Below are 19,038 nucleotides of genomic sequence, written 5' to 3' on the forward strand. Positions count from 1 at the left end.
CATCCCTGTTTCAATCCAACATTCAGATAGAAAAATTCACTCAGTTCACTATCCACACACACTGCAGCCTTAGCATCCTCATACATACTCTTCACAGCATTCAACAACTACCCTTTTACTCCATATATCCTTAATACTTTCCACATTCCTTGTTTATCCACCCTGTCTTATGTTTTCTCCAAATCCATGAAGGCTGCATTCAACTTCTTCCCTTTCTCTAGAAACTTTTCCACCAAAAACCTAAGAATGAATATCTGATCTACACAACCTCTTCCCTTCCTAAGACCACCCTGTTCTTGTCCAACTAACTCCACTGTTATTTCCCTAACTCTGTCAATAAGTATCCTACCATATACTTTTCCTATTACACTAAGAAGACAGATGCCCCTGTGATTACCATACACTTCTTTTTCCCTTTTTCCTATGTGCAGAGGAATAATTATACCTGACTTCCAATCCTCTAGGACTCTACCTTCCTCCCAGGCCAATCTGCGCATATTGGCACTTTGAAATACTGAACTTAAAGTAAACACAGTAGGATATCAGGTTTTGTGACATCGAGATTGGTGAAATGCACTTTCACGGCAGCCATCAAATATTCCCGTGATTGAACATTCGCAGCAAAAAAAACGCATTTTCGTGCCCTCTGCCCTCTGGTACCACAAGTTTTGGTTTCTTGCCACCGTGACACCAGCACCAACACTCGAGTCAGCCTACATCCCACACGTGTTCAGTGTGTCCGCAAGGGCTATGAGGAGGAGCAAAAGAGGCAAGCTTCAAGGGAGAGGCATAACAAAATGAATGTGCTGGATCAAAGGGCACAACAAGAAAGGAGTGTTAGTGATGGAGACGATGTTGGAGGCAGTGGTGGTGATGGAGACGATGTTGGAGGCAGTGATGGTGATGGAGATGGTATTAGAGGCAGTGGTGGGGATCACTAGCCCTACCCAAAGCCCTGGATACCCCCCTAGCATCGAGTCCATTAAACCTGTCACCCTGGTGTTTCTAGTGAGTGTTATGTTTGAATGGAGGGAGTGTGTATGTGTTACACTTGTAAGTAATATTGCCAATACATACTGTATTTAAGTGTGCTGTACTGTATTTTATGATTTTATGTTTTATTGTTAGTTACATTATGGTTTAATGTGTTAATAGCAACATATCAGGGTACTTCAGGATGTATTTAAAGTAGGAAATACACCATAAGGTCAGTACCCCGGCTTTGGCGAAATCAACTCTCTTGACACTTTTCATGGTCCCTGTTAGGCGCGAAACCTGGTGCCCTACTGTAATGTTTTCGTTTTCATTTTTGAAGGCTCCAACATGCTTGCGTGCATCGACCTTGATCACCTAATGGCGACTGCTCGATCTCTGGCAGCGTCCCCATTTAGTCCCTTAACCCCGAGGTCACACTCACTGACCTCGTCTCAGGTCTTTTTCGGTATACTTTTTACTACCCTATCCCCAGTAATAACACTTATCACTTTCTGCACCCAGTTATCTCCATCCTCTCTACATGCCCAAACCATCTCAATCTACCTCTCCTCATTACAACACCAATACACTCTAGTCTCATCCTACCCCTGAACTCTAACATCGTAAACCTAGCACCCCCAGGCCTTGCACTCAAGGATGCTCTGCACATCCACCGAATCATTGCCATTTCTGTACTGTACATTTGAGGCTGATAATATCTCCTTCGTTTACTGCTCAGGTCTTACTACCATATAGCATTACACTCCTAACACTTGCCGCATACAAAGATCCCGTAGCACAGAGGGAGAGCCCTCTCAGTGTCGGGAGAAGCAACAGCTCCCTGAATTTTTTCCAACCACTCCTCACTCTAGCCACAGAGCTTTCCCCTGCCCCACCTCCAGCACGTAACATGTCTTCCAAATAACAAAACTTTTCCACACATTCAAGAGACTCCCCAGCAAGTTTAATCGTTTCATGCCAGGCAGTATCCACATGCTTTCCCCCGACACACTGCACACATGAAATCAGCATTAGCTTGCAGTCTACATCTCTTATGCACCCACTTATCACAAACACTACACAAGATGAAATTACTTCCCATGCCCTTGTGACAGATCACACATGGCCACTCTCACTCTTCTTTGACAGTACTGCCCCCAGCCCTAGATACCATCACTTTTGTTTTATCTGCATGTACTCTTAAGCCCTTGTGCATCATACCATCTCTCCACTTCCTAAATCTTTCCTCTGGCTCCCTTTCATTCTCTGCAGCCAATACCAAATCATCAGCATACAACATCTCTCACTGGAGTCCATTTTCTGAAGTTACATGAGAGGGCTTCAAGTACCATGATAAACGACAAGGGGCTCAAGACTGACCCCTGATGCACACCAACAGGAAAACTCATCACTCAAATCTCCATTCACTCTTACCTGGGTGCAAGCACCCACATACATGGCCATAATGACCCTAACTAGCCACTCCTCGATCCCAAGCTTTCTCATTGCCCATCTCATTAATTAGATACATGTAGGTCCCTGTATGCAACCATTTGATATATGAGAAACCGATAATATGACCTGAGTAAATTAGGGACTATTTTCAATATACGATCTCGAAAATCCAATGATACAACATTCAGTCTGGGGCGAAGTGTGAGTATTCTAACTCGGTCATCCCAGCAAATGCAATCACCGCCATTTTCTCTCAACCCTCGGAGAGAAATAGCGGGACTGCTCAGCTAGCAGACGCCAGTGTCCTACCTCCAGCACAACATTACCACCTATAGGTGAGCATTATGCATGTTTTATATGTTTAATTAATCTGCAGTCATGTTATTTGCCTACTATTTGCTCTTTCGGGTTGCTTTCTTTATAGTTCAGTAATATAGATGTTTTTGTTTCCTTTGGTATCATATATTTTAGCTTGAAAACGTACTTTTGATGGGGTCCTTGAACCCAACCAATATTTTACCATTACTTACATGTTTCGTTATACAAGAGTTCATTATACAACTATGCAAAATGGAACCTAACTGCTCGTATCTTCGGGACCTCCCTGTACAAGGTTTAGTTACGCACCAATATCATGGAGTTAAGCCAGATATACCAAAGTAAGGTGCTGAATTCACTGGATCAAACTCACCTTGGGATGTAAACAAGTGTCAGAGGTTTAGAGCTTCTCACCCAATCAGGTGCAGTGCAGAAATCCCCCCCCCCCCTCTCTCTCTCTCTCTCTCAAGGGTGGGGGTGGGAAATGATTGATATAATGTGCATCATTGTATGGGGTTATGTCAAGTGGTCATAGAGGATAGAGAGTTACCTGTGTGTGACTTTGATCAAATCACTGAGAAACAGGCCCTGCTGCTCCCATGCCAGGATGGGGAAAATTCTAATTTTCATTCAACATTGAATGTAACTTTTGAAGTTTGCGATGTTAGATCAGCGGTCTCCTCTCCTTGAAGCATTTGAAGTGATACCATCATTGCTGTCAGCATGTAGAATGTTATTCAGCTCCTGTCATGTTCAAAATTGTTGTCTAGTATTGCTTGACCTCTTAGTTGCTTTTGATATACAGTAGTTTATCATATGTTGCTAAAGGATCTGTGAGCCTGTTTTATGCGGGATTCAGCCCTGCCCTTTGTGTAGTCTTATTTGTTTGCAACGAAAGTGTTGTTGTCAGAGCCATTGGCAAAGTTGTGTTAGAACTCCAGTAGTTTACTTGATATTTGGAGCACCACACGGATCAGTTTGGGTCCAGTGTTTACTGTTTTCACCAACAGTAGCAGACTAGCTTCTCTTCCATAGGAACATGGTTTTGCTTATCACTTATGTTGTTGATACTCAGCTTTAACCACTGACAGAGAATGTCATACAAAAGAAAGAAAGAAAAAAAATTATCATACAGGCCAGGATTTCAGACAAAATTGTAACTGAATACTGTAATGGTAAAACAGAAATTACTGGTATTGTTGAAAATTTAAGGGGATGTCTCCCACAAGTTGAATCAAATTGCAAAAAATATACTCTGTAAGAAGTTAATTGTTTAAAGGGGAATAGGGTTCAATTTATAAATATTTCTGGGTCAAAGGCACTTTTTCCATCCCTGCCAAAGTTTTGTTTATGGGGTGATTTATTTATTTATTTATTTAAATTTCAATTACTTATTCATTCATTTATTTATATTATTTTTTAAAGAATTATTTTGAGTGAATGTGTGGCCCATTTCATGGGATATGATTTTGTTTAGCACTCCTCTATCTTGTTTTTATTTTCTTAACATTCTTGGTCATACCTCACCCTACCTTTGGGTGGGAAGAAAGAGGTAGAATGATTATGGTAATTATAGATTGTATCAGTAGTTTTTGTATATCTATAAGTAATAGAAAATGGTGATTACAGGACATAATTGCGGAGCGTCTAAGTCACTCTGAAGAATTATCGACCATGTGCTCTGACGTGTTCCTTTGTGAGTGCTGGGGACAATATCTGAGTTTAGTGGCTGTGCTGCACAATCCCACAGCTAAGCAGCACTCCCCTTCCCAGCAAAGTGAAAAAGAAGATGATAAAGATGAGGAAGAAGAAAGTGATGGTGAACATCCTGATGACCTATTGTTTGACAGTTCTGCATGTATTTGCGAGTGTTGGGACTGGGCTACAAGGTATGATACTCTGTTAATAATCTTATTATATACACTGTATGAACTTGAAGAAATATGCTCAATGCCACAAAAGTGTTTATTAATTTTGTGAATATTTTTCTAGCACACTAGTACCAAAGCTGGATGATGATGTTGGAAGAAAAAGGAAAGATCATGCTGGTGGCGAGGGACAAGCTGTAACCATTGATGTCTTAGGGAGATTAATCACCACTAGCACTCACATCATCATGGCTGGTGCTGCCACTACTCAAGCAGTACACAACATGTGTTCTGCAATTGACATGCTCATTAAAACTGGTGAGGCATCTTGTATACCATGTACCTTTGTAGATGGACCTACAACCATTAGGTGCATCAAATTGTCCATTTAATGTTTGTTATACCTATTATTAATATTAATAGTAATAGTATTAGTACTTGTAGTATAGTAATACTAGGAAGAGTATTGGTTCAATTGGTCCAGTATTGCTATCTGGAACTTGTTTTGCTTGAATACATGGGAGAAATGGACCCCCATGAGAAATGTTGTCTGCTGATGACTTGTTGTTTGCAGAGAGTGAAAGGGAAGTGGAGGAAAGATTTAGGAAATAGAGAGATGGAATGGGGCACAAGGGTTTGAGGGTAAATCCAGATTTAAAAAAAAAAAAAAAAAAAAAAAAATGATAACTAGGGCTGGTGACTGTCAAATCAGAGGGAGTGTGGCCATGTGCTGTTTGCCACAAGGGTGTGGGAAGTAACTCCATCTTGTGCAGTGTTTGTGATAAGTGGGTGCAAAAGAATTTTAATGGTATTAGAGGTAGGCTGCATAATAATACTGATTTCCTGTGGAGAGACCACATAGAGATTGACTGGCCTGTGTGAATGGATTGATCTTGCTGGAGAGTCTCTTGAGTGTTTGGGGGACATGTTAAGTGCTGGAGATGGGGGCTGGAACTAGCTCTGTGGCCAGGGTAAGAAGTGGTTGGAGGAAGTTCAGGGAGCTGTTGCCATTCCTAATACAGTATTGAAAGGGCTCTCCCTCCATTCTGAGGGATCTCTGCATGTGTCATATTTTGGGAGTGTAATGCTGTATAGTAGTAAAACCTGGGCAATAAAGTCTGTCTGTCTATAGCAAGATGCCACAATCCTGTAAGGAGAGGCCATTTTACTTTGAGTTAGTTGTTTTACAGGGAGGGACACGAACACCCACTTGCTGACATGTAGGGAACACATGGGTTGGTTATGTGGTTACCACCCAGCATTGTAAATGGTTTTCTTTCCTTTTATACAGAAAACCATTAGGCTTGTCACTCATTGTAAAGCTACCTGGAAAGGAGAGAAGAGTAATAACAAGTGACAGGAAAGGTGGGAGAAATAGGGATAGAGGAGGGCAAACACTGAAAAAGAATGGTGAAGGTGAAGGAAGAAGTACTCAGTACTGCATGAAGTGAGTGGATGATGGTTGCCACCATTTGTTCTTGGCTGTCAAAATCTAATACTATTCAGCATCTGTTCAGATCATTTAAAATCTTATGCAACCCAGCTTCTGTTCTTATTAAAAGCTGATATGGTCCAACATCTGTTCATATTAGGTAAAATCTGATACTATCCAGCATCTGTTCTTATCAGCTAATATCAAATATGATCCAGCGTGTGTTCTCATCACTTAAAATCCAATATGATCTAGCATCTGTTTCTATCACTTAAAATATAATACAATCCAGCATCTGTTCTTATTGGTTAAAATCTTATACAATCCAGCATGGCAATAAAGAAAGAGGATATTCGTAGGCTCAAATGTACAGAAATGATGATGATTAGATGGATGTGTAATGCGTCCATGAATGGGAAGCCTGTGGGGGGAGAGGTTAGGATTGCGATTGAAGAGTTGAGAGGAAGGATGGGCCTTGATGTATTGGTGTTGTGATGAGGGGGTGTAGATTGAGATGGTTTGAGCATGTTGAAAAGGTGGAGGATGACAGTTAGGTGTGGAAGGTAGGAAGTTTGAACGTCAAGAGTGGGATTGCAAAAGGCAGACCAAAATGACCTGGGATGAGGTCATAGAGTGTGACCTCGGGGATAAAATACTGAAAGAGAGGCCGCCAGAGATCAATCATCATGTCAAGTCGCCATTAGGTGACCAAGGTGATGCATGCAAACATGTTGGAGTCTATAAACGATAAAATAGGAGATTGCAAACAATTTAGTGCTATGGTAGCAACAAGTGGCTGGTAATGCACTGTGTGGTGATAGAGGAGAGCACACATTACCTACACTGGTTAGGGTGAGGCCAGGTCCGCTGAGAGCTCACTGCTTCCTCTACAATTTATAATATTACAGTACTGTACACAAGAACTTCTTTGTACGATCACTGCTGTATGTACCATTAATAAATTATTTCTTCTGTTTACATTCTCATCTGATGGCAGTTTCAGAGTTTTACTTTTACATTCGCCACATTAAGTATAATATCAAACTTTTAAAGCAAGCTGCCTAATTTTTTTCTCTTTTTTTCTAGATGTTTGATAGCATTTTATTTGGTGGTATCAAACTTGTTCATGCATTTTGCTGCTGGAACACCAGTTTCAATTTTACCCAGAATTTTTACTTTATCAGCAAAACTCAGTGTTACATGTTTCATCTTGACACCATTAGTCTTTGTAGAACCTCTGCATGCATTTAAAGCCATTATAGGAATGATTATCTGTAGAAATACCGGACCAAAAAATAGTAAGTTGATGAACTAGGGGGTTATGAATGCTTGCACATGTTTGAATAGGCGGCCTAATGTAATATGAGACCAAACAAATGATTATTACTTTCCATGTGGCTAAAGTGGTCTTGGAAATATTTAAAACATATTTTTTAAATATATGTAACTCAATACTGAGTGACAAGCCAAATGGTTTCCTGTACACCAGGAAACTATTTACTATGCTGGGTGGTAACCATATAACCAAATTATGACGCCTGGTGGTTTAGTGGGTAATTAAGGTGCTCCAATTGGATTGAGCCTGTGTAGGTTTATATCCAAAGGGTGGTTAGGGTTTATTGCTCGCATAATGCCACTCAGGGGTAAGTGAGGCCGGTCACTCTCATCTTAAATGTCAGGACCAACTTGCTTAGCCCCGGGTTCCTACACTCCTTAAGGGGCGACGTAGGATTGAATGATGGATGGATGGATGGAAATATGTACTGTTTCAGTTTTGTTTAGATGAGCTGAAACCAAGACTAAAGGGGTCTAGCCCAAAGTGGGTCAACTGTAGAAGCTTAATTATTGATCCAAGATCTGCATTTAACCTTAAGTCACACCCATATCAAATGGCCAGCATAATTGCAGCATCAGAAATTTATTTCTTCACTGTGAATGATCATTGTTTTTCTCTTAAAAGGAACAGTTTTTCTTAACATGGGCCATCTTGGCAGTAGCATGAACCTTGAGCCTGAAGATACAGAACTATCACAAGTGAATGGTGAGCATAAATATTGTACTGTACTGGCTGCATTATCCTCCAACTAGCCCATCCAATTTCATTGGTTCTTTATCTGGCAGTGTGTCACAAACAACAAAAAATTTAGTTTTAGATTCTTTAATTTTCATAACATATTCATCAGAGGAGTGTTTTAAAAGCATTTATTTCTTCAACATATGTACAGTGGAATCACAAATTTAGCATGATAAATTTGGAGAGTTTGATTTTCAAGGGCACATCAAGTGTCTACCATCTTACAGTTTTCAATCACAGATGAATCAAAGCAAGCCTTGGCTGGTTGCAAGACGTACAAGTTGATGTGCCTTTTTTGGCCACCCTCTTGAAATGCTTGCTCAAGCTATTACCCTTTGAGTCACACTCTAGTCATCCAAACTGTAATTTGGGATTTGAAAGAAGTTCATGGCCACTTGGTTTTTGTCTGCGAACATAATCTGGCAATGTAGGGCCAAAAAATTACAGCTGTCGATCAAGATGTAAATACAGGTTGCCATAAAGGATGATCTGACAAAAAGATAATGGCCCTTATTTGTGCTGAACTGGCTGTATATCATTAGTGTTAGCCTCTTGCTTCCTAATTTTATGTACAGACGTCGGAATAAGTTCGTTTCCTTTTCCCTGGACTAAGGTGTTTGTAACACTGCCCGATGGAGAGGTATCCCCTCCTCCTCCCTTCCTCATAGTCCTACACTCCCACCCAACCCCCCAACTTTTCTCTCCGACCCCATTACCCCACCCAGTACCCTCCATACTCTCGCTCACAGCCACCTACGGGTTTCTGTACCTCAAGCACCTCTCTAATTACGTGTAGTCCAAACAGCTAATAAAGGAATAATAATAATAATAATCTGGCCTTTTTTTTTCTCAAAAGCGCCAGTTCTTCCTTTTGGGAATTCACTAGCGCTCGACACACATACATTATTTTTACAATTACAAGAATTGTGACATTTCTTGTATATAATACAAGCTACATCATATATACATGAAAGTGGCAAAAATTAAACCCTATAATCATCCGTCATAGTACCTCTCTCCAGGTCATAGCATTTTGAAAAAAGAAAGGCTTTCAGCTGTCTCTTAAAGGATTCAACAGTAGAGAGTTGTCTTATGGACAATGGCAATCTGTTATATAATCTAGGGGCTCTATATGCAAAAGAACGATCAGAGAAAGATGACTGGTGAATGGCTCCTGGCTCATCAAGACGCAAGGAATCATCTTCACTGCGTAACATCACACCCGGGCGTGTCGATGGGAGTTTTAACAATTCAGCAAGATACTTCGGTTCACCAAACTTAAGAACCTTGAATGTAATAAGACACAGTTTAAATTCAATTCTAGCATTTACTGATAACCAATGCAACTCAATCAGAAACGGAGTAGTTGAGGTTCTTGGGGGGAGACCAAAGATAAGCCGTGCCGCCCTGTTCAACACAGACTGAACTTTTGTTAGTATATTTGGAAGACCAACCCACAGTGAATTACAATAATGAACACGAGACAAGACCACTGCATGGACCAATGTTAAGAGGCATTGTCTGTTCAGGAATCTTCTCACAGAGTACAGATTTCTGATATGCAAGTTACACCCTCTTACAACCTGATTAATGTGTTCTTTGTAATTTAACTTAGAATTAAAATAAACACCCAAATTTCGAACAGAACTGACTGGATGCAGCTGTGACACGCCAATGTTCAAAGCCAGGGCATTGTCAGTGTCATCACCCCTTCTGTTTCCTCTAATGATGATTATCTCAGTTTTACCATCATTCAGCTTAAGTTTCCTCTTAGCCATCCAAATCTTAATATCAGACATTAGAGATTCAAACTTTATCTTAGTATCGTTGATATCTGACATCTTAACATAGAGCTGGGTGTCATCAGCATAAAAATGATAGGACACATCATGAGCATCAAGTAGAGACGATAAACTACTTATGTAGATAGTAAATAGAATTGGACCCAAAACTGATCCTTGAGGGACTCCAAATAGAAGAGGAGCAGAATCAGAGCTAGCGTAATCAACAACCACTCTCTGAGATCTGTCCAACAGATACGACTTAAGGAGCAAAAGGGCACTATCACGAATGCCATAAAAATACAGATCATCCAACAATAGTTTATGATCTACTGTATCAAAAGCTGCAGACAGATCCAAAAGAACTAGGAGAGAGGACATCCCACTACAAGTGTTTGCCACCAAGTCGCTCTGAATCCTTGTTAGTGCAGTTTCAGTTGAATGGTATTTTCTGTATGCTGACTGAACAACAGGAACAACTTTGTTGTGTTCCAGTAGTGGTAAGAGTTGGTCGAGTATGGCCCGCTCAATAATCTTGGATAAAAAAGACAGGTTAGAGACAGGACGATAATTTGTCATGCTTTCAACATCAAGGCCAGGTTTCTTAATTAGGGGCCTAAGCAAAGCACGTCTCTCAGACTGCACAAAATTACTTTCTAAGAAGCATCTATTTATTATGTTGCAGATAAAGTCTGCAGCATGCTCATACACATCAGGCAATTGTGACATGTTACATGGATCGAGTGAGCAAAATGTTTTATTAAGTTCTCTGATGTAACATTTGACTTTGTTTACATCCAGTGGATGAAATATTGAAAGCAAATGATCCCCAGTGCACCGTGGCTGGAAGTCAACTGAGTATGCTTCACTAGGAGGACTGCTATCTAAATCACTTCTTATGCGAGAGATCTTACTTGTAAAAAATGAAGCAAAATCAGAAGCCAATTGGGCATCAGATAAAGAAGTTGGTTTAACAATTACATTCCTCCGACCAGCCAGATTGTTCACAACTGCAGACAATTTTTTTTGATCACCACCACATGAATCAACTTTATTTTGATAATACCTAGCCTTTTGGGCTTTTACAGTGTGAATGACTGCTCTTCCCGCAAAAACATAACGCAAACCGAGTTACTTCAGTCCACTGCAAGCGCCACTCACGCTCTGCCCTTCTACGTTGTCTATGCAAAGAATTAATGGATGGACCATACCACGGAGAATTATCACGTACAGTGATTGTTTTTACTACCTCAGGACAATAATGGTCAAAAATTGACCTGAGCTCGTTGTTGTAAATATCAACCAATTCACCAGAAGAAAAACTTGAAGAATCGATGGAGTTTAAACGTTGATCAATTTCAAAACACATCAACTGGCGGTCAACATTGTTGTAATTTCTGAACCTGATGACCTTTTTATATGAAGGGGATTTCGGGACATCAAAACTAAGAGTGATCAGAGCATGATCAGAGATGAGGGGGTCAAATGAGTCAACCTCCACATCTGATACGCACCTGCAACCAACAGGGGACAAGATCAAGTCAAGGACATGTCCTGAGACATGAGTTGGATTACTCACATGATTGAAAAAATTGTTCTGGGTGATCAACTCAAGGAATTCTGAAGAAAATGGTTTTGTCTCTGGACTGTCAACCCAATAATTGAAATCACCACAAACAAGAAGTCCTCCAGGTTTAAGAGAAAACCCTTCAAGAAACTGCCCAAACTCTTCCATAAAACTTCGATCTCTGCCCAGATGACCTGGTCGATAGACAATTGCAATTCTAATGGTATTCTGATGGAAATTTATTAATACTTCCATAAATTCAAATGATGATGGGGTCAGGTCTGAGTCAATGAGAGAAACGTTTGCAAGTGCTGCCGAATAGATGAATGCTACGCCTCCTCCCGGATAGTCAGCAGCAGGCCTGGGAATACTAATAATAGAATGTGTCTTAGGCAAAGCATTACGAATAATATCGATATCAGACTCATACAACCAGGTTTCAGTCAAGCACAATATGTCAAGCTCGTGCTGATTTAGGGTTTCATTAATATAGTCTATCTTATTACGGATCGAATGAATATTTAAAAGACCCATCCTTAACTGGTTCAAGAGGGATGTAGTCAGTTTTTTGAATGGTCAAAATTGGTGTTCTCAATCAATCTATTCCTATGAGAAATCATAATTGGACATTCTCTACTTGAAGCAAAATGGGCAACCACCTGTGACTTTGAATTAGCATCTTGTTGTCTTAAAGAGCAGCAGTTGATGCATTTGGGAGAATTTCTGTTACTACAGTCCTTAGATTTATGGGCTCCAGCACAAAAGACACATTTAGGTTCATCACTTTTCCTAGAACATCTCTCAAATGTATGACCAAAGCCTTGACAGTGATGACACTGTGTAACCCAGAATCTATCGAAAGCGTGGCATCTTGTAAGATCCTCGTAGATGTAATTGCCCTGTTCTACAATGGAGGATCTCACCTCTGGCGACATCTTCAAGACAGCAGTTTTGGTGTCATTCCTTGTCCTTGTGAAGAGAAGGTTGAGGGTACAACCTCGATCAACGAGCGTCTTAATTTTATTGTTTTTTCTCAGAATATTTGGGATGATGTCAGAGTCATCCAAGGAAGAGGAAAGGCCTGTCACGGTCATTTTAGGCAACATTTTCTTTGGCTCTGATATGCAAAAAGTGCCCTCAGAGCCAAAATGATCAGTCAGCACCCCAGTTCCTTCTCTCTTGGCCTCAGCCGACGGAAACTTCATTACCAGCCCACCAGCCTTGGTCTTAAGGCAGCCGTCAACCGGTACCGAGTTAAGTACGCCTCTGATGTCTTCTGGTCCCATCTGATTTGTCAGGGCACTAGCGCCACTCTCTGGTTTCACAATCAGTACATGCTGACTATGAATGGCTTTTTTCTGGCGATGAGCACTGATCTCAATCACGCCCCCAGGCAGATCCTTCCCTACCCCCACGAGAGACCCACGAACAGCATCCGCAAATGACTTGGCCTGATCTTGTGTGACCGCCATAGGTAATGAGACCTTGGTCTCTAGTGCCTCCAGTTTATTTGATACGTCTCTGATTGCTTGAAAGATTGGCCCAATAACTTTATCTTCATACTCCTTCTTGGTACTACTTCCTCCACCAGCCAAGACCTCGTCTGCTGGTGCAACACACTGGCTACACAGCCAGCGAAAGCCCAGCTGGTGGCTCCTCTTCATGAATGGATAGTCGCCTGCATCCAAATTTTCACAAGCTATATGAATCCACTCGCTGCAGTAGGCGCACTTCAGTGCTTGTGCACTTTTTGCTACAGACCTACTGCAGCGAGGGCACTGGTGTTGTTTAGTCATGATAAAGGAGAAGAAAAAAACAAAATGACAACAACAGCAAAACGTATATACAATACTACCCGGGAAAAACCCGGGTAGCGCCGCCCCCATTTGTGTCACCCTAATTTAGGAGGAAAAAAGAAAACCGAAGGGAAAAAAAGCACAAAAAACAGAAACGGATAAAAAAAAAAAACAGGGTGTCTGCGAGGTCACCACGAGCAGGTGGGGTACGACTTGACTACCCTTCTAGGAAAGGTAACCCAAACCGAGGTGCCACAGAAGTGCTGAGATGGTATTGAAACTTTTCCCAATTCGAGCTTTACAGCAGCAACAAATACGTCACTTACCCAAGACCTCATTGGTTACGATACTGCCACTGCGCAAAGTACAGTGTATATCATAAACCAAGTTAGGAAAAGATTTACTACACACACACACACACACACACACACACACACACACACACAGTTAAAAGACAGGGAGCGACAGGCGGAGAGGGAAAGCGAGTGGAAAAATGAGAAATGAGAGGGCAGTTACGGAGAAAGTAAAAAGGGGAGAGGCAAGGAGAGAACAACGAGAGATAAGAAAAGAGACGGTGAAAGGTGAAATGAGATAAAAGCAGTGTGAAAGGGAAAGGGAAAAGGGAGATGTGAATAGAAAGGCCGGGAGACAGGGAAGTAGAGACAAAAAGGGAGACAGCTGAGAGAAAATGGGAATGGAGCAAACACAGAAACAGGGATAACAAGAGAAGAAAGTGGGAAAGACAGCTACGGAACGGAATACTGAGAACGATAATGAGAAAAATTAGAAAAGGAGGCAAGGTAACAGGGACGAGGAAAAAAGTGTGTTATTCTGGCAAGGACGCAGGGAAAGGACTAAGCAGGATAAGACGACAGCATTGAGGCTGAGTAAAACGAATGACATTCAAGTAAAGAGGGAGGGAGAGAAATAGTGAAATTAGAAAAATTTGCAGAAAGTACAGATTAAGGGTGGGAAGAAATTAGGTTAATTTTTAGGGCAAGAAAGAGGAGGGGGATGTTAAGAAGGGAAGACAAGGGAAGGGGCAGGGAGGGAGGAAGGGAGGGAAAGACAGTGGGAAGAGTGGAATGGAAGAAGAGATTTCGGGTGACAGGGAGAGACTGAGAGAGGAGAGAGAAAAAGGAGCATGCAGTAATTACTGGGGAAAGAAAGCATTGAAGGAAATGGATTTAGTACAAGTAAAGAAATATGGAGAGAGTGATGATGAAAAAAAGATAACACATGTAACAGATGTAAAAAGTAAGACAGAGTTGTGACACAGGGAGGGGAAAAAGAAGAGTGATGTAAGGAGGGAGTGACAGGGGAAGAGAGACGAAGGAAAGGAAGGAGCGAGAGAGGAAGGTAGGGACTGAGCAGATTGCCATAAAGAGGGGAAGGAGGGAAAAGGAAACTGGAGATGAGACAAAGGATCCAGAGAGAGGGGGGGGGGGACAGTACACAGAGAGGCACAGACAGATAGGTCAACAAATGTTCAGAAAGTGTGTGTGTGTGTGTGTGTATGTGTGTGTGTGTGCTTCCATCCCTGCGTCACTTCTGTAACATTGTTCCATTTTTTCATTGAGTGTTTTGCTCTTCTCTGCTTCATTTTATCCTCTCACTCACTTTTTTTTATCAGTATTTCTCCTGATTGTTCGTACCATTCCAAGTCTCTCCCTCTCTCTCTTTCTCCCTCCCTCCCTCTCTCTCTCTCTCCCTCCCTCCCTCCCTCCCTCCCTCCCTCTCTCTCTCTCTCTCTCTCTCTCTCTCTCTCTAGGAATAAAGAGATTGTTCTCACAGTCTATATCACCTTAATATGGCCACTTCCTCAGTTATTGTGAAATTTTGGTCGACATACATTGACTTAAAAAGAGTTCAGGAGACTAATGTATCAGGTTCGCCTGAGGACTGTGGGATTTTTTTAGTACAAACTCGTAGACTACGAGGTCAGCTCATTAAAGTGTTTAAAATCTGAATGGGTTTCACAATCATTACACAGAAAGTTGCTTACTCTTAACATGGACTCAGCACACAACCATGGCTGGAAGCTGTAAATGAAAAAAATTACCAGCAGACACGTGAAAACTTTTTCACGAGCAAGATCTGCTTCACATGTAGAACTGACACAACATGGACGTTGTTTACAATAGAGAAGTTTAAGGGATTCATCGACAGGATCTTACACTAGAATAAATGTGAATTGGATATGCTTTCCCAGGCAAACAAGAAGTATCTCCACAGTATGGGCTGCATAGTCATTACGATCCTAACTTTTCCTTGTAACTCCTCTCTCTCTTTCTGTCTGTCAGTCTGTCTGTCTCTCTCTCTCTCTCTCTCTCTCTCTCTCTCTCTCTCTCTCGGTGTGTGTGAGTGTGTGTGTGTAAAAGAGGTGTCTCCTATCGCAACATTTAATCACAGCAGACTTATTCTGTGTATCTACTACTGCAACATTTAATCACAGCAGATTAATTCTCTCTCTCTCTCTCTCTCTCTCTGTCACACACACACACAGTGTAGTAAAACTTTTCCTAACTTGGTTTATGATATATACTGTACTATTCCTTTATTAGTTGTTCAGACTACATGGAATCAGAGAGGTGCTTGAAGCACAGAAACCTGTAGCTGGCTATGAGCGAGAGTATGGAGGGTACTGGGTGGGGTCTTGGGGTCGGAGAGAAAAGTGGGGGGGTTGGGTGGGAGAGTGGGACTATGAGGAAGGGAGGAGGAGAGGATAGCTCTCCATTGAGCAGTGTTACAAACACAGAACAGGAAACGAACTTATTCCGACGTCTGTACATACTGCTAGTTTTATGCTATTTATCACACTTGTCTGTGCTGGCATTTTTCAGTTTCTTCAAGCAAGAACCTATTGCACCAGGACTGCTTTTGATCTTGCTTCAGAGAGATATTGATGGTCTTGGTTTTGATGAAAAATACATTGGTTGAAAAAAAATGGTGAAGACAGCTTTGAATCTGATCGGTTGGCCTGGACGAAAAAATGTGCCTTTGGTTCCAAACCAATCCTTGCGTCCACCATTATCATTATTATCTTATTTATTATCACCATCAGCTAATCCTGTGTTGCCCCATGAGGAGCGTAGGAGCCCAGGGCTAGGCAAGTTAGTCCTGGCATTTAAGATGACAGTGACCTGCCTCACTCATCCCTGAGTGGCATTACGTGAGCAGTAAACCCCAACCACCCCTTGGATATAAACCTGCACAGGCTCAATCTGATTGGAGTGCCTTGATTACCCACTTAACCACCAGGCACCATTATTTGGTTATATGGTTACCGACCACTGTAGTAAATGGTTTCATGGTGTACAAGAAATCATTTGGCTTGTCACTCAGTGTAGAGTCACCCATAGACAGAAGGAAGAGGTAAGAATTGAGGAAAGTCAGAAGAGGACGGAATTATTTATTTATTTATTTATTTGTTGGTCACAAGTTTAGACACTATATTCACAGCTTAGTTATGGAGATTGTAAATGTTTCTAGTTGTGGAGGTATAGCAAATAACAGTATTGTTTACTTTACAAAGTACAGGTATGTTATAATTTGGTTTGGTTTGTGTTCATGTTCAAAAGAAGGAATAGGACAAGAAAACTAAACAGAAAAGAGCAATTATGTTATTTGCTTGTGTTGTAACTGATCAATCTTAGCGCCAACTTATTTTTCTATGTAAGTCCATTTAACATTGGATGTGTTAAATTTGGCAAGGTTTTTAAAGTACCCGGTACCAAATCTATCTATCTGTCTATGTTCTATCTATCTATCTATTGCCAGACACCTCAGTCCCGTAAGGTGTGTCTGCAGTCAAATCGCCTCCATGTCTCCTTGTCCCCCTGCCATTTTGCTTCCATCTTCCCAGCTCACACCCCCATCTCTCATATACCTCTCCACTCCATCCCTTCATCTCATCTTTTGCCCCCCCTTCTCTCTTCCCCCCTCCACCTCACTCACACTCTCCTTGTCAGTCTCATCTCTTCATCTTTTTCACACCAAATAAGTGTCTAAATTTTAGATGCTACTGCACTCTATTAGTAGATAACAGAATTGTTCCATTCATTAATACAAACAATTACAACATTTATAACTTATATTAAGAGGAGGCAGGAGGTAGATGACCCTTGATGTGCACCAGTCATAGCTGATAAAACTCCATTGCTAATTATACTTTTTTTTTTTTTAAGTGTGAGGAAGAAGGAACCAAAGGCACATGCAGCGAGTATCACAGCTGTACAGCTTATTCTCTTTAAAATCATTAACCCCTTAACCGCGGGGCGTCACTTTCGTGACGCTCGGCTACAATGGATCATACCACGGGGCGTCACTTTTGTGATTCTGTGTTATTTTGAATTATCCCAGGCTCTCAAGTGGTGGCTTGTATCATCTATCAGTACTGTCAATGTCCAACATTAGTCAGCACTCCAAATCTCATCTGTACTCCCATCCATTGTTGACATTTTAGCTATTTTACCCCCTTCGTGACTCCCCTCCCTACCTGCCCTCCATTACCCTCTCCTCTCACCTCCCACGCCGCGCTGCGCTACGGAAATTTCCCCCTTCTTTTTCCACAGATTTCATCCATTGAAATAAGCCCTATGCCCTATATTTTTACCAAATAATATATACCAAAAAAAAAACAGGTAAGTGATAGTGTTATACTCCAGAAATTGGCTAATTATCACCTGACAAAACCTCACATGCATTCATTCGCTACATTGCCACGGTAATTTCCCCTTTGATTTATGCCTTGTAATCGATGTCTGTAATAAAAATATATATCAGAAAGGAAGGGAGATTCCTAATTGACATTTACATTCACCTGGAACTACCTATTTCTTTATTTATTGCCGAGATTTTCTACCTATAAAAAATTAACCTGTAAGTTAGCAGCAGTCAGCCTAAAGTGTCATTGTCAACCCTTCCCTTCTCAGATAATTAACCCCCTTCGTGACTCCCCTCCCTACCTGCCCTCCATTACCCTCTCTTCTCACCTCCCACGCCGCGCTGCGCTACGGAAATTTCCCCCTTCTTTTTCCACAGATTTCATCCATTGAAATAAGCCCTATGCCCTATATTTTTACCAAATAATATATACCAAAAAAAAAACAGGTAAGTGATAGTGTTATACTCCAGAAATTGGCTAATTATCACCTGACAAAACCTCACGTGCATTCATTCGCTACATTACCACGGTAATTTCCCCTTTGATTTATGCCTTGTAATCGATGTCTGTAATAAAAATATATATCAGAAAGGAAGGGAGATTCCTAATTGACATTTACATTCACCTGGAACTACCTATTTCTTTATTTATTGCCGAGATTTTCTACCTATAAAAAATTAACCTGTAAGTTAGCAGCAGTCAGCCTAAAGTGTCATTGTCAACCCTTCCCTTCTCAGATAAGCCATGGCATTTAGTTCCTTGTCCTCCACTGTAGAGACAACATGTCGCACTCGCGCCCCGCCATTCCTGCCGCTTCTGTGCCCATTGCAAAGGGCCCCGTGACCTCTACGCCAAAGAAAAGTGTTGAAGCAAGCAGGAAAGGCCTCAGTGACTCTGCAGTGGCACGAGAACTTGCAGAATTGTCCATGATAATGATGGACAGTGACTATGACGATTCGGGTGAATCGTGTGATGAGCCGGGTGAGGTTATCGCGCCAGAAACAGCGACAACAAGTGCTTCTACAAGTGAATTAGTGTCTAGCTCCAAGGGAAAGGAGCCTTTAGTGCAGGAAGGACAAGAATTTGAGAAGGGAGTGAAAAGGCGG

The 19,038-nt window shown here is 41.4% G+C and overlaps 1 protein-coding gene across 1 annotated transcript in view; it reads left to right on the forward strand.

Annotated features, from left to right (window-relative positions):
- Positions 1-19,038, forward strand: part of LOC145412106 (condensin-2 complex subunit G2-like) — a 346,602-nt gene that overhangs the window by 278,538 nt on the left and 49,026 nt on the right. Inside the window, exons 20-21 of the mRNA XM_080282023.1 lie at positions 4,378-4,637; positions 4,741-4,934. Of these exons, the coding sequence (XP_080138149.1) occupies positions 4,378-4,637; positions 4,741-4,934 (454 nt within the window). The remainder of the gene's footprint in view (positions 1-4,377; positions 4,638-4,740; positions 4,935-19,038) is intronic.

This window comes from Coenobita brevimanus, chromosome 92 (genome assembly GCF_032717465.1).
Source record: "Coenobita brevimanus isolate Jiangsu-jjx chromosome 92, ASM3271746v2, whole genome shotgun sequence".
Taxonomy (NCBI): Eukaryota; Metazoa; Arthropoda; class Malacostraca; order Decapoda; family Coenobitidae; genus Coenobita; species Coenobita brevimanus.